The sequence below is a fragment of the Marmota marmota genome, unplaced genomic scaffold (assembly GCF_001458135.2).
Source record: "Marmota marmota marmota unplaced genomic scaffold, marMar, whole genome shotgun sequence".
NCBI classification, from domain to species: domain Eukaryota; kingdom Metazoa; phylum Chordata; class Mammalia; order Rodentia; family Sciuridae; genus Marmota; species Marmota marmota.
This window is the reverse complement of record NW_026000026.1, coordinates 38,589,812-38,605,475: the sequence shown is the minus strand read 5'-3', so window position 1 is coordinate 38,605,475 and position 15,664 is coordinate 38,589,812. Positions and strand designations below refer to the sequence as shown.

At 33.5% G+C, this 15,664-nt stretch overlaps 1 protein-coding gene across 3 annotated transcripts in view; it reads left to right on the top strand.

The window, feature by feature from the left end:
* Sel1l2 (SEL1L2 adaptor subunit of ERAD E3 ligase) overlaps nt 1-15,664 on the top strand; it is a 115,334-nt gene that overhangs the window by 26,107 nt on the left and 73,563 nt on the right. For 2 of the 3 annotated variants that reach the window (XM_015476308.2, XM_015476246.2), the window contains exon 2: nt 4,764-4,819. In XM_015476308.2, coding sequence (XP_015331794.1) covers nt 4,764-4,819 — 56 coding nt within the window. Of the gene's footprint in view, nt 1-4,760; nt 4,820-15,664 lie in introns of those variants that run through there. The other variant, XM_048811327.1, reaches the window with a different exon arrangement.

Sequence of the window (15,664 nt, the reverse complement as noted above, 5' to 3'; positions counted from 1 at the left end):
CTGCTTTCTTAAACTTCAAAAGGCTTTTATATCATAGGGGCGGTATAGTAAATCAAAACTCTAATGTACATAAACTGGCCTGTTTCGTATTATGCAAATAGATGTCTCCGATAAAATTTAGTGCACAAATCAAATTTTTGTAAACCAAATGTTTATGTCACTAGTTTACGTCATCATAGTAACTTGACACTTAAAGTCAATCTTTTTTGAATCCTCTGGCAGTTATGAGCAACAGTGACACAGAAAACAGGAAAGCTCTGGAGTCAGACCTCCATATGAATCTCATTTGCCATGTGACCTTGGACAATTTTTTCATTCTAACTTGATGTCTGTTTCCTCCTCAGTAAAATATGAATACAAATATCTTGTTACATTGTTATGGAGATTGGAGATAATGTAAAGAAACTGATATACAATAAATAGTAGTTGGTATGAGAAATAGAGAGTCCTGTGGTCCATTTTCAGAATATAGTATTTAGCCTTAAAAGTAAAAAATGGGATGTAAGATCTAATCATAGACATTTTAACATTGGTCCTTCCCTTTGCCCTCCCCAATTTAAAAAATTAACCAATTGCACAGATTGTAACCCTGAGCTCCTCCTATCAGAGCAAGGGGCAATGCTGTGCTAAAGATAAAAACAGGCAGACTGCCCACCCAAGTGTGTGTGCTTGCCAGATTTTGTTCAGTAGCACACCCTTCTGCAAAAGTAAAGTTTGCTTTGCTGAGTAAATTTTGAGTACATGCCTGATTTCTTGAAGCACCCTGATGTTTCTAACAATTAGAGCTATAAGTGAATGAAACTTTAATTTCTTTCCAAGGCTAACTCTACATCAAATGTTTTGGATGGTACTGAAGCCAGAATTAGGCAGATAGGCAAGGGGTCTAATCCAGAGAATGGAGGAATTGAAATTTGTTAATTCCTTCAGAGCCTTTCCTCCACCCTTATCAAGATAATCTGCCCCTGCTCCAACTTGTTGCTAAAGGTGACCTGTCCCAGGAATTGTCCCTCTCTACAGGGAATTGTGGAAGTTGTTAATTAATGCACCCTGAGCCCCCTTCCTGCCCTGATCACTCCACCTTGGCCTCTCCTGTTCATCTGCTTGTCACCTTTTGGCTATCCCACCTGAGCATCTCCTGAGCCCAGTCAGGAAGGAGAGAGATAAGGGGGAAGAGAGCAGGAGAACAAAGGAAGCCTAGGTCATATAAAAAGGCAGAACACCCTCACTTCTTGGGATACCAGGAGACCAGCTATGGCCCCCTTTTCCCTCTCAGGAGAAGTATATGTTACCACATTTTTTTTAAGAGAAAGAGAGAGAGAATTTTTTAATATTCATTTTTTAGTTTTTGGTGGACACAACATCTTTATTTTATTTTTATGTGGTGCTGAGGATCAAACCCAGCGCTCTGCGCATGCCAGGTGAGCACGCTACCGCTTTGAGCCACATCCCAGCCCACCACTTTTTAAATAAACCCTGGCTTATATGCTTGCCTTGGCACGCTTCTCTAATGTTATACTTCAACATGTGGGGAAGCAGAACTCATTACTGGTAACCAGTGGTTATCAGTACACTCCATTTTATATATATACATATATATATGTATATATGTAATAAATATATTAAATATATAGTAAATAATAAATATTTTAAATATATTTTAAATATATATATATATATATACACACACACATCTATCTATATATACACTCCATTCTATGTATATGTGATTTGTATTACATTTATAAAATTATTTATGATGATAATGATGTAGTACTGTTCTATTACAGTAGTACTGATCTACTACAGTATATGTATGGCAAAATATATCCCAAAGATAGAAATTTAAAAGTATAATATTTTCTTTCTGCAACTGGTATATTGTAGTTTTCACAGGGAGTGCTGGATTTCTGGCAAGGTCAGCATTCTTGTGGGGGGAAGTGATGAAACAGTGGTACGGATCTCTAGCAATCAGGAATGTTTTGCACATGATGTAAAATAGCCTATTAGAAAATATTGCAGGCTATATCATTGACAATAGAATGTTTCCCTAGTAGCCAATCAAAACTTTATTTTCTTAAGTGAAACCTAAAAGTATGAATGTAGAAAAGAATCAAATTTTTGATGAATTTTGCAAGTGTGTTGGATTGTGCATCTTCTGCTGGGAATCATGTCCAATTGCACTTACTTTCTTTTATATTTTGAGCTACTGAATAGTTAATTCCTTCTGTTTTACTTTCATACCTCCTCCCATTTCATTAATTCTTCATTTTACACTCATTCTACTTTTGATAACTGCTTTTAGCCCTATAATTTTCATGTTACTCTTTAACCACTGACAGTTTGATATTCTGGTCCAGTGTAGAATATAAATTTTATTCTATTTAATATCCATAATTTTCTCCTCTCATTTAAATACACATGACAACTTGTACTTTTTATTCTGTGTCTGTACGTTCTTTGCATACCAGCTCTAATTTTATTCTATGTACTCTGAGGAAGATGATAAAGAAATTACCAAATCACATTGCTTTTTCCAGTTTTTTTTTTTCTAGTTGTGATAATGGAGTTTAAAAAAATTACTAGACATTTACTGTGACTATAATATCTGTCACAGTGTATGATTTCTAAAACAAAATAATAATTAGGTTAAGTAATTTGTTTTGAAGCAAAATCTGTAATTGAGGGAGAAGTCATATAGGCAAAACATTCATAAGCTCATAACATATAAAGTTGCTAATACTGTTTTATTTGCAATAGTCCTTTTAAACTATTGATGTATACATGTTATATTGAAATCATCTTAAATTCCGTAAAGACGTATTACAATATAGCTAAGATTTACTGAACACTGAATATGTATTAAGTACTATGCTAAATACATGGATTATTTCATTTGATTCTCATAGCAAATTAATAAAATAGATACAAAACCAGGGCTAGAGCATAGGCATGTTTGACTTAAAGGCTACAGGTGGACTATAATGCAATCTTGTGTTCAATAATAAGTATTCATGACCCCAAAATGATCATTTGACAAACTTGGAATAGAGAAAGTTTCATCTGTAATATTTTTACTCTAGCATAATTTATGTCACATCTTGAACTTAAGGAAAAATTATAATGTACATAACTGTATTGTCTATGCATAATCTTTGGAAGGATTTGAAATGTTTTATTAATACATTTGTCACCATGTAAGTTATTTAATTTTAATTTAGAATGTGATGATTATTTGTCTAATTTGACAGAAGACTACATATCAAACAACCTGGTACCAGTTTCTATGAGATTTGTCTCACAAAACAAATAGGACATAACATTGAGAAGATGTTGCCAAGACCAAAACATAACATCTTACCTCATAAATATTGTATAAATTATTATCTATAAATTATTATGCATAAATCAAGAAATAAATAAGTAAAACTTTGGCGAGCTGGGATTGTGGCTCAGTGGTACAGCGCTTGCCTAGCATGTGTGAGGCACTGGGTTGGATCCCCAGCACCACATTAAAAAAAAAAAAACTAAATAAGTAAAACTTTAAAAAAATTTAATGATTTATACTGGGGCAGAAATTTAAAAATAAAGTTTATCAGTGAGAGAAAGAATAAAATATATCAAATTAATAAATACAATATTAGAGATAACAGTAGAAAATTCATGACCTACTCTTAGAATAAAATTTCATGAGATTTTTGAAATATATAATTTTGACTACCCCATATTTATTCTGAGTCAAATTCTACATGTTTTGTGAAGTAAAATATGCCTGGTATAATGTATTCAGTAAATACATTATACATTATACCAGGTAAAAAATGAATACATTATACCAGGCATATTTTACTTCACAAAACATGTAGGATCATTTTTATAAGGCATCAAATTAGTTTGTAGTAATTGAAAATTATCAGTCCTGATACTGTAATAAAGCTGACACATCATGTTGTATCACTTTGTCATATCAGGTTTTCAAAGAGTTGTTTTTCTAAACATGAAAGTTAAGAAGCTCAATGCAAAGCAGCACTATGCATAAATTAAATATACCAATTAAAATGCATTCTGTGTAATACATATTTTCTTCATAAAAGGATTCATGAAAAAACTGATTCTTTAAAAATTATTTTCTAAAATTTCAAAGTCTGATGTAATTATATTAGTCTACCTTTTGCAGATTACTTTGTTATTCAATTTTAATAATTTTTAGTATCTCTGATATATGCATAAATCTATAAGAATATAAAGAATCATAGTCTCCTTTCTGTCTTTTAATGTTCTCTATTAATACATAATATTTATTTACATAGATATATTTTAATTACATTCCAGGTCAGAAAGCTTTTCACTATTGTAATTATTTGTAGAACTATTATTATTTATTTGTAGAACTCTAGCATGTTAACTCAATTTCAGAATGTTTAGTTAAAGTATGCAGATTTTCTATGCTTTCAAGTTATATCTTTAAAAATTATCACCAAGTTGGGGATGTAGCTCAGTGGTAGAGCACTTGCCTAGCATGTGCAAGGCCCTGGGTTCAATCCCTGGTATTGCCAAATAAATACATAATAAATAAACAAATAAATAAATAAAATAAAAATCATCACTGAAGGAATTATTTTAACAGATCTTTAGTAACCCTAAATTGTAAATCATTTTCAATTACTATGAGAATTTTAAAAGTTTTATAGAAAATGTTTAGATAAAAAAAAGTACTTAAAATGAAAACATTTTCAAATTTTATAGAAATTTTTTATGTATTACAGATATTGAAGCAGAAAAACATAATAAAAGACAAAAAGAAACAAACGTCACCACACAGGTAAATATTTTGTTAAATCATATTTTTCAACAGAAAATTTATGCTATAGGTATAGTTAGTATTTATTCATCATGCTAAGAATTTCTTAAGCAATCAATATTAATTATTGCTTCTGTAATTTTTAAAATTTTAAAACAATATCATTTATTCAGTAAACATTTTCTCAGTCCTTTGCAAGAGGTATAATACTATTCTCAGCCCTGAGCTTTTTGTTAAGTCACAACTTGTCTGAAGTCCTAAATATTAAGGCAAGAAGGGCAGAGTTACAGATGCTTATGAAACTTTATAAACCTTATGATGTCTTCTGACATCTTGGAAGTAGGGGTGTTGCAGGGGACAGATGAGGCAAGACACCAAATAAGAACAGGAAGCAGATTTATTTGGCTATAGCCAGGTTCAGAGGGCAAAGCTTTCACTGTAATCAATCAATCCCCTCGAACTCTGAGTTCTGATAGTTTAAGAACTTTATACCCACCATACCCAGCATTAAGGGGAGGGGCTCAGAAGTCCACAGTCTGCAGAAGTTAACATAAAAGCACCTTTTTCTTTCACTGTTTTGGGCAAGTTAACCCTTCAAGGACAGCGCCTGAGAAGGGGAGAGCTTCTTCTCCCCTTTCTTTCCTCCCACTGCAAGCTGTTACCATGGAGCCCAATTGGTAAACTCTCTAATCTTAGAAATGTAGACGTCTCTGTGAAGCTGTAGCTCAAGGCCAGAGGCCTTGTTAAAAGATCTGTCTTTTTTTTTTTTTTTTAAATCACATTTTGCATTTGCAAACACTTCTACAAACTACTAAACTGGATAAATGTTTGTGAAAAACTAGTAAATAAAGAGATCAGCGCTCCAGGTGCTGATCTCTTCCAGGCCAGTGGCCAATTAAATAGAGCAACAAGAAAATAGGAAGTTTAACTACATTGAACTCTTTTGTAGAGACTGTTTTGCTGATAGTCCTAAAATCAATTATGGTGAAGATTTTCGGAGAAGCTTAGTTAAGATTTTCTGTGGAGAAGGGGGTTCTACTACAGGGGAATCCAATTTTCAGTCTATTTTTAATCTATCAACCAGTGTTATTTTTTTTTTTTTAAGTCATTTCAAGTTACTCCTTTACTGGAGAAACCCTTCTCATCTCACACACAGTGAAAAACCAGTCATTACAGTTTCTTGCTTACTGGACTCAGAGGTCTGGTTCCAGAGTTTGTTTGTTTTGATTTTTTTTTTCTGATATAATCTATTGCCACTGTACCTTTACACTATTTTAGACACACTGGGCTATATGCTACTCCTCAGAAACCCCAGATATCTGTCCACTTTCTTTCTGATTGCAATGCCTTTGCACCTGGATATTCCCCTCCCTTCAGGCCTTTGTTCAAATGTCATCTTTTCAGAGGGTCTTTCCCTGTATGCTAAATTCATGATCACTTCATCTAAAATTGTAAACCCTATCACCACACTTCCTTCTGTTTTCCTTCCCTGCTTTATTTTTCCCCCTTGGAATAATTACCATATAATACACAAATTTTAAACGTTTGTTACCACTCTCCCTCCACGAGAATATAAACACAATGACAGCTGGGATTTTTGTCTGTTCTCCAGTGCTGTTGTACCCAGCAACTAGAACAGTGCCTGGCACATATAGATACAAAATAAGTGTGTACTGAATTAATGAATAAAACTTAACTCCAAGTTGAAGGAATAAAATGGATGTGAAAAATGTTTATGTAAATTAAAACTATTTCTTTGCAACATTTTTGAAACCCCTCCAAGTTTAGCTCTTCTCCCTTTACTATAACTATCCCATCCCATAATTAATACTAGCATTACTATCAGCAAAAGCAGAATGAGCTTTGCCTAAATCTGTTTGCCTTTGGACAGGTAGAGGTTGAAGGGAAATTAGTTTCAAACAAATTGGCCATCTTGTTTTCTCTTGTTGGCTTTTACTATCTATGATATTCATGTCTGCCCAATAACACTTGAAATCCCTCTTAGGAATTGTTACCACTTGAGATCCAAGATGCTGCTCAGACCTATACATGTCCTTGCAATGTCTAGCATTAGTAAATGCAGTCTATAGAGTAAATATGGGGAGGGAACACACTCTCTCCATGTATATTCTAGGCACAAAAGAAAGTTAAAAACTACTCCAAGAGATCTTAGAATATTGGGAATTATCAAAGTACTACTTTTTTTTTCCTTGTGTTGCTGGGGATTGAACTCAGGGCCTTATATTTTTAAGACAAGCACTGCTACCAACTGAGCCATACTTCCAGCTTTAAAGTACTACTTTGTATTAAAGGTAAGAGAGTAATATATCAAGATAGCCTGCTTGTAGGCTATATCTCTCACCCACTCCCTTGGAGTATCTGCCTTTTAAAACTTTCTTGGCATTAACCCCATAGAACACAGATTGCAGAAGTGAAAAGACTACAGGTGGCTCAAATGCAAAGTTCCTTTATATCCAATCTATACCACATCCAAAATAAAGTACCCTCAGTTCACTGAATTTGCCCTAGTGGTTCATGACTCCTTGGCAATGAAAAGAATACTATCTGACTGAAAATTTTCTTTCCCTATGTCTATCTCTATTGTAGACCTGGAAAATTCTGGTTATCTTTCATAATACTTATAATTTTATAATACTTTTCATAATACTTATCATTTACCTTATGATTTAAATAAAAATTTAAATCCCACCTACATAGAGCTGCTGTTTCCCTAGTTTTTCCTCTTCTAGCTTTATTTATTTATTTTCAATATTTTTTTACATGCTGATGGACCTTTATTTTATTCATGTATTTATATGTGGCACTGAGATTAAGTTATGCGATTAAGTTATGCAGGCTGGGCTTGATATATATGTGTGAGTGCCTCATACATGCTAGGCAAGTGCTCTACCACTGAGCCACTACCCCAGCCCATCTCTTTCTAATTTTAAAACTCTAATAAATTTCGGGGCCGGGGGTATAGTTCAGTGAGAAAGTGTTGGCCTAGCATGTGACAAAAAAACAAACAAACAAAAAAATTCTTTCCCCCATAAAACTCTACAATTTTCCCCCCTCCACACACACACACACACACACACACACATCATCTACACCATCCCCCAATGCACTTTTTAAAATATACACACACTTTAAAAAATGTTTGAAGGCACTTTGTCTTGTGTTAAAGATCTAATGTTTTCAGGAGGTGCATGTATTTCCTTCATTATTAAAGAATGACATGATCAGAGAGGTAATAACTCCTTTGGGTATTTAATGTACTGTGAGGGAATAACTGAGGCTGTGTAATGGAGCAATTCAAATCATGGCTGATGGGCCATTTTGACAATGACCACCACAAAGATCAACAACAAAAAATGAAAACCAGAAAAAGTAGGCTTGTTCTTAGCATCAAGTGATTTTCATTGAATGTTGATCAATTAAATTCTCTACTTAATCCAAACAGACCCATTCTTGTTCTTAGATTAACATCTTGGTCCAATAATTACAGTTTTTTTTCAAAAGCAACTTCTGGTATCATGATTTATATTATATTTAGAATTTATATTCAGAATTATGTCCTTATAGTTAAGCAACATTTCAAACTTTATAAAACCCCTTCACATGTGTTATTCATTCCTCCTAACATTTTTATGAAGGATAATGGGTTATTTTACATTTAGCAAATTTTTATTTACATTTAGCAAATTAGAATAGTCAAGCTCATTAAAAATTTAATAGATTTAAGTATTGCAAATTTTCAGTATATTCATTCATGTAACACAATGTCTATTATGTGCCATTACAGTTGCTAGAATTTGGAATTTTTTAGATAGTACAAATGTTGTTTTAAGGTTTATTAAACCTCTGTTTGACATTGCTTAAACTTGATTTGTAAGTTTCTGATATATAAGACAGTATTTTGTCATTTCTTTTAGTGTTATGCATTTTGTGTAGTAGATATAATAAAGGTTTACATATTTGATTAAATATGCTACCATGTATTCAGGACTTCATCCCCTGGATATTTATTTTCTTTTTTACCACCTCTCTTGGGGCCATTCTTCCCCAAATGTTACCTTTACTTTCATTTTAACTGAAATCCAATTATCTCCTGAGAACTTCTGCAGCCCTTTTAAGCACTTTCTCCCACAACCCACTTACATGGGTCCAGGATAGGTTGGGGTGTATCATCCTTCCTTATTGCTACATTATCATTAAAAAGTAATAAGGGATGCAGATAGAAAAGTAGCTTGTGATCTTTTTCTCCTTTTCTAGTCTTGCTTTATTCTTAGGGATGTCAATATTCATAAATCCTAGCTTTTCACTTCCATTACTTAGTTCTTCTTGCCTCCAATAATCTCATCTTCTTTTCTCTTCTGTGGTCACAGTCTAGACTCTGTTATTTCCAAATTAAAATTTCAAGTGTCCAAGTTTCTAATGACCACTGGTATTTTCCCTGGTTGCTCCAACAATGCTTCATTTTCATCAGAGACTCAAATCCATTTACTCTTTGAACTGCTCTTTGCCTGCCTGATGTTCTCATTTCCTCATTTTCCCTTCATCACTATAGGACCACAGTCCATTTTCTCAAAACTGTTGCAACAAATGTAAATCAGAATTCAGGTATTTTTTGTTTTTGTTTTCCTTGAAATATTTTTAAAATTTGTTCTTTTTAGTTACTCATGACAGTAGAGTATATTTTGACATATTTATACAAACATTTTTAGTTATAACAAAATTTACATCATAATCATTTTTTAAGTGTATAGTTCTGGTAGTGTTAATTACAGCCACATTCTTTGGCAGCTAATCTCCAGGACTCTTTTTATCTTGTCACACTGAAACTCTATACCAGTTAAATAACTCCATTTCCTCTCTCCTTAGCTCCTGGCAACCAACATTCTACTTTCTGTCTCTACGAATTTGACTGTTCTAGGTACTTAATAAAAGTGAAAACATACAGTATTTTTCTTTTAGTGATTGACTTATTTCATTTAGCATAATTTCCTCACATTCATCCATGTGTCAGAATTTCCTTGCTTTTAAGGCTGAAACATGTATGTACCACATTTTGTTTATTCATTCTCCCATCAAGTGATACTGAGTTGCTTGTGCCTTTTAGATATTGTGAATGCTGCTATGAACATGGGTATAAAAATATCACCTTAAGGCCCTGCTTTCAATTTTGTTTGAGAATATATCCCAAAATGGACTTGCTAATTTATATGATAATTCCATTTTTAATTTTTGTTTTTTGTGCAACTGCCATTTGTTTTCCATGGTGGTTACATCATTTTACATTTCTACCAGCAGTGAACAATAGATCCAATTTCTTCAACACTTCTTCTTTTTTGGGGGGTTTTTGTTCTTTTATTTGATTTTTGCTTTGTTTTCTTTTGTAGTACTCGGGATTTAACCCAGAGGCACTCTACCACTGAGCTACATCTTTATTTTGAGACAGGATCTTGTTAAGTTATGCAGGCTGGGCTTGAACTCCTGCCTCAGCTTTCCAAGTTGCTAGATTGCAGTTGTGTGCCACTGCAGTGGCTTTGTTTTGTTTGTTTGTTTTATATTTCCACACTTTTTAAGGTACATTATAGTTGTACATAATGATGGGGTTTCTTTGTTACATATTCATCCATGCACACAATAGCAACATAATTTGGCCCATCACTCCTCAATATTTCATTTGTTTAGTTTTTTTATAGTAGTTATCCTAATGGGTAGTAAGTGATGGTATCTTACTGTGATTTTGATTCATATTTCTCTAATGATCAGTGATGCTGATCTTATTTTCATGTTGTCCATTTGTAGAACTGTCTGTTCAGGTTCTTTTCTCATTTTAAAATCAGGTTATTTGTCTTTTGTTGAATTGTAATAGTTTTTTATGTATTCTGAATATTAACTCCTTATATGATTTGCAAGTATTTTTCTTCCATTCTATGATTTGTCTTTTCACTCTGTCAATAGTTTTCTTTAACACACGGGAGTTTTTAATTTTGATGTTATCCAATTTGTCTCTCCTTACATTTACTGATCATGCTTTTGTGGTCTTTTCCAAGATCGTTACCAAATCCAATGTCATAAATATTTCCCCTATGTTTTCTTCTAAGAATATTATAGTGTTAAATTATACATTTAGGTCTTCGATACATTTTGAGTTAAATTTTTAATGGTAAGTTTCAATTTCATTCTTTTGCAGCTGGATATCCAATTTTCCCAGCACATTTAAAATTGAAATGTGTTATTGAAAACACAGCCCTTTCCCATTGCATGATTGGCTCCTTTGTTGAATATCACTTGACCCTATATGAGGAGGTTTATTTCTAAGCTCTCCTTTTTGATTGGTTTATATGTCTGTCCTTGTGTCAATATTAAGAATTACATTACATCTGTAGATCACTTTGGGGTAGTACTGATATATTAATAATATTAAAACTTCTAATCCATGAAAATGGGATGTCCTTCCATTGATTTTTGTATTCTTAAAGACTTCACAAAAATTGCTAGACATGATTCAGCAAAGTTTCAGAATACAAAGTCAGCAACCATATAGTCACATTTTTATATGCTAATAATGAGCAATCCAAAAAGAATATCAAGAGAACAATTCCACTTACAATAGCATCACAAAGAATAAAGTACTTAGAAATACATGTAGACCAGAAGGTAAGAGAATTGCACAAAGAATATTACAAGATGTTGCTGAAAGAAATTAAAGGAGTTCTACATATACATTCTGTCATCTGCAATCAGATAATTTTACTTCCTCCATTTCAATTTGTATGACTTTTGTTTCTTTTTCTTGCTAAATTGCTCTGGATAGGACTTTCAGTACTATGTTAAATAGGAGTGGTGAAATTGAGCATCTTTGCCTCAATCCTGACTTTAGCTGTGGGTTTTTCATATCTGAGGTGATTTCTTTTTGGGGGGTTACTGGGAATTGAACTCAGGGGCACTTGACCACTGAGCCACATCCCCAGTCCTATTTTGTATTTTATTTAGAGACAGGGTCTCACTGAATTGCTTAGTGCCTCACTTTTGCTGAGACTTGCAATCCTCCTGCGTCAGCTTCCGAAGCTGCTAGGATTAGAGGTGTGTTCCACCGTGCCCAGCTGAGGTAATTTATTTCTGATTTTTATTTGTTAAGTGTTTTTATCATGAAAGTGTGTTTAATTTTGTTGAATGATTTGTCTACACTGTTTGATATATCATATGAACTTTTCCCCATTCATTGTCATGATAATAATATGTTAATTTTCAAGGATGTTAAACTATTCTTGCATTCCAAGATTAATTCTCTTGGTCAGGGTATGTCATCCTGAACTCAATCTAGTTTTGTTGAGAATTTTTTGTATCAGTATCAGAGATATTGGCTGCAATTTTCTTTCCTTGTAATGTTCTTGTCTCACTTTGTATCAGGGTAATGCTAACCACAGAATGAGTTTGGAAGTATTCCTTCCTCTTCAGTTTTTTGGAGAGAGTCTGAGGCAAAGTTCAGGGTCTTTTTAAAGTTTAGAGATGTAAAAATAAATATATATTAAAGTTTAAATGTGTAAAAATGTGAAAAAAGTATGTATACAATGTAAAATAAAAATATAAAAACTATAAATGTGTGTGTGTGCATGCACATGAGACAGAAAGAGATATATATAGAGAGAAAAATACACATATACCTCATATATTATAGAATATTCCAGAAAGGACATGGAAATGTGTTGTTTTTTAAGCCATCTATATTTATTCAGCAAAATATATGAATATTCACATTAAGTGCAATAAAGAATGTAACTAACCTCACATGAAGTTAGTATCAAGTTTTCACACCAACTAACTTTAAGCACTAAATTGACAAAAAAAGTTTTCAGTGTTCAGATATTGTTTGGATTGGGGAACTGCAGATAGGTTTTGGGTACTGTTAAATCATTTACTTATATAGACTGTCAATTTAGTTGCTTCTCTGTGTTGCATCTAATTTAATGGTAAAATCTCAACCATCACAAATGCCATTCTCTGTCTACTCAATTCTTGCAGCTGAGTAGCTGAACATGACTGGGAATACACACAATTATACAACCAGTCTCATTTTAATTTCATGATTACAAGCCTCAAGTAGGCCTTCAGTGTTTCTCAGCAAACTTCTCTTTTCTTCTCAAATTTTCAACAAATCTGTCCCTCACTTTCAGCTGATGACTTTGCTGGGCTTTATTTTTATTTTTCTCATTGAAAAAAATAGAAACAGTCTGAAGAACAATACTATATCCACTCACTAGCAACTCTTTCAACCTACCAGCATCTTTAACCATGTGCACTGTTACAAACCCAGACACAAACTGCCTAATACTCTCTATTAAAATGCCTAAAAATCATCTAAAACTTGACATGTGACCATTGAGCTCTTGGTTTTCCTTACCCTTACTCCTGTTTCTTCCCTTGTGTCTCCCATTCTAATAAATAGTTCCTTCACCCGTCACATACTTGGAGAAAAAAATCTTAAAGTCACCTTCCACTTCTTTAACTCATACCCAACATGCTAGTTAGCTTAGTCTTTAAAATATATCTTGAATCTAACTATTTTAACTATTCCATTGCCAGCCCTATTATTCCCATCTGGACTCCATGGTAGCCAATTCCCTGATCTCATTTTGCCCTATTGCAGTCTATTAAGCTCACAGTATACATTCCAATATACTTAAAATCCAAACTCCACAGTGCCCCACAGGACTCACATGGCCTGGTATTTGCTCTTTTTTCTGAACTTTGACCATTCTTCCCATTGCTTGCTGCATTTCAATCACCTTGGCCTCCTGTCTTTTGGGGGAATACCCTAATATATCCCTATTTCAGGACCTTTGTACCTATTGTTCCCTCTGCCAGGGATGATCAGGTAGATAATCACATAGTTTATTCCCCTCAACACACACTTCATCAGATATCTACTCAAATGTTTCTCCCTTACTTTTTTCCCCTAGGTCATCTGTCTTAAATAAAACACTTCTTTGCTTTCAAATTTCTTAATTCTTTTTGGATCCTCATGTGTACCTCATTAGATCTATATAATTGTTAATTATTTGACTCCCACTGGAAGCTACGCTGCAAGAATCCACGCCTTTTACTTTTGTTGTTGTTATTTGTCTCAGATATGTAGATATCTCTTGATTAGTCTAGAATTTAATAAAGGTTTGATAGATATTGGTGAATGGAATAATTAGCTATACTTATTAATACTTGTGCATTACTTAGCAATACTTGTATCATGGAGTGATAGAAACTATCAGTACCTCTGGTAAAAGTTAAGAAAAAGAAGTGCTGAAATTAATTAATATTAATAAAATTAATTAATTAATTAAATTAATTAAAAATATATTACTGGAGTTTTTATAATCCACTTATCCACTATACCATGAATATTTAAAATGGTTATATATTTAATTATAATTTTCTGCTTCTTGAATTTAAATGCAGAATAGAAGTACAGACTCTAGTCTTAATGGTATCTGAATTTATAGAAAGCTACCCTTGTAATGTAATGTACTTAGGAATTAGAAATTTTACATTGGCACTATATTATTAGTATCACTTGCATTATTTTGTTTCCCTTTTTCCTTTCTACTCTACTACTTTTCACATTTCAAAGTTATCCTTAGATATCTCTAATGTTGTTGTTTTGAGACATTAGAAGGTAGACGTGCAAACACAAAAGAAATCAATTAGCAAACCAATGGCAGCTGACTGTGTTCTCTCTGCCACATCACTGCCTTGTGGAATTTTGTCATCCAGTTAGATGCTGCTTTGGCCTTTGTTTGCTGCTTCTTTGGTGACTTCAATAATCTATTTTTAATTTGCTCATTTTTCAGAGAGTATTTTTTTTTTTTTAATATTTATTTTTTAGTTTTCGGCGGACACAACTTCTTTGTTTGTATGTGGTGCTGAGGATCGAACCTGGGCCGCACGCATGCCAGGCAAGCACGCTACCGCTTGAGCCACATCCCCAGCCCCAGAGAGTATTTTTATTTAGCAAAATTTAGTGTGTTTCACAGTGCCAAGGAACTGTAACTATCTGGGCAGAAGTGAGCCAGGAAAAATAAAAGGACTCAGACAATTAAGGAAAGCAAGAAATGTCTTTGATCATTGAACCCTAGAAAAAGTTGCCAGGCATGGTGGCACACACCTGTAATCCCAGAGGCTGGGGAGGCTTCGACAAGAAGATTGTGAGTTCAAAGCCAGCCTCAGCAATGGCGAGGTGCTAAGCAACTCAGTGAGACTCTGTTTCTAAATAAAATACAAAATAGAGCTGGGTATGTGGCTCAGTGGTTGACTGCCCCTGGGTTCAATCCCCAGTACTACAAAAAAAAAAAAAAAAAAAAAAAAATTAGTCACTGGCAGGCAAAGAACCTTTACTTTCCATTTCTTCTTTAACTTCTCACCTATTTATGCTTTGCAAAGAATGAAACTCAGTTCCCAATTCATACCAAACACAATTCATTTTTACTCCACTCTTAGACACATGCCTCCTGTTTTCTATATACAGTATACTTGTATAATTTGGATACAATATAGGTATGTGGGTAGGTAGGAGGAGACTTTGATTCCCTCTAAAATTCTCTCCTGCCTCCATTCTTGTCCATCTCTGTAACTGGCTCATCCAGTCAAAAAAACCAAGAAGTTATTTTTGACTTTGTCATTTCTTACCTGTATATCCAATCCACCTGCAATATCTATTTGGCTATTTCTAAATCATACCCTAAGTTTATCTCCATTGTTTCTGCACTCATTTGAGTCACATCATCCCTCACCTAGTAGTTGACAGCAATAGTCTCCAAACTGTTCTTCCTGTTCCCACTCTTAATGCTGTGCAATCTGTTC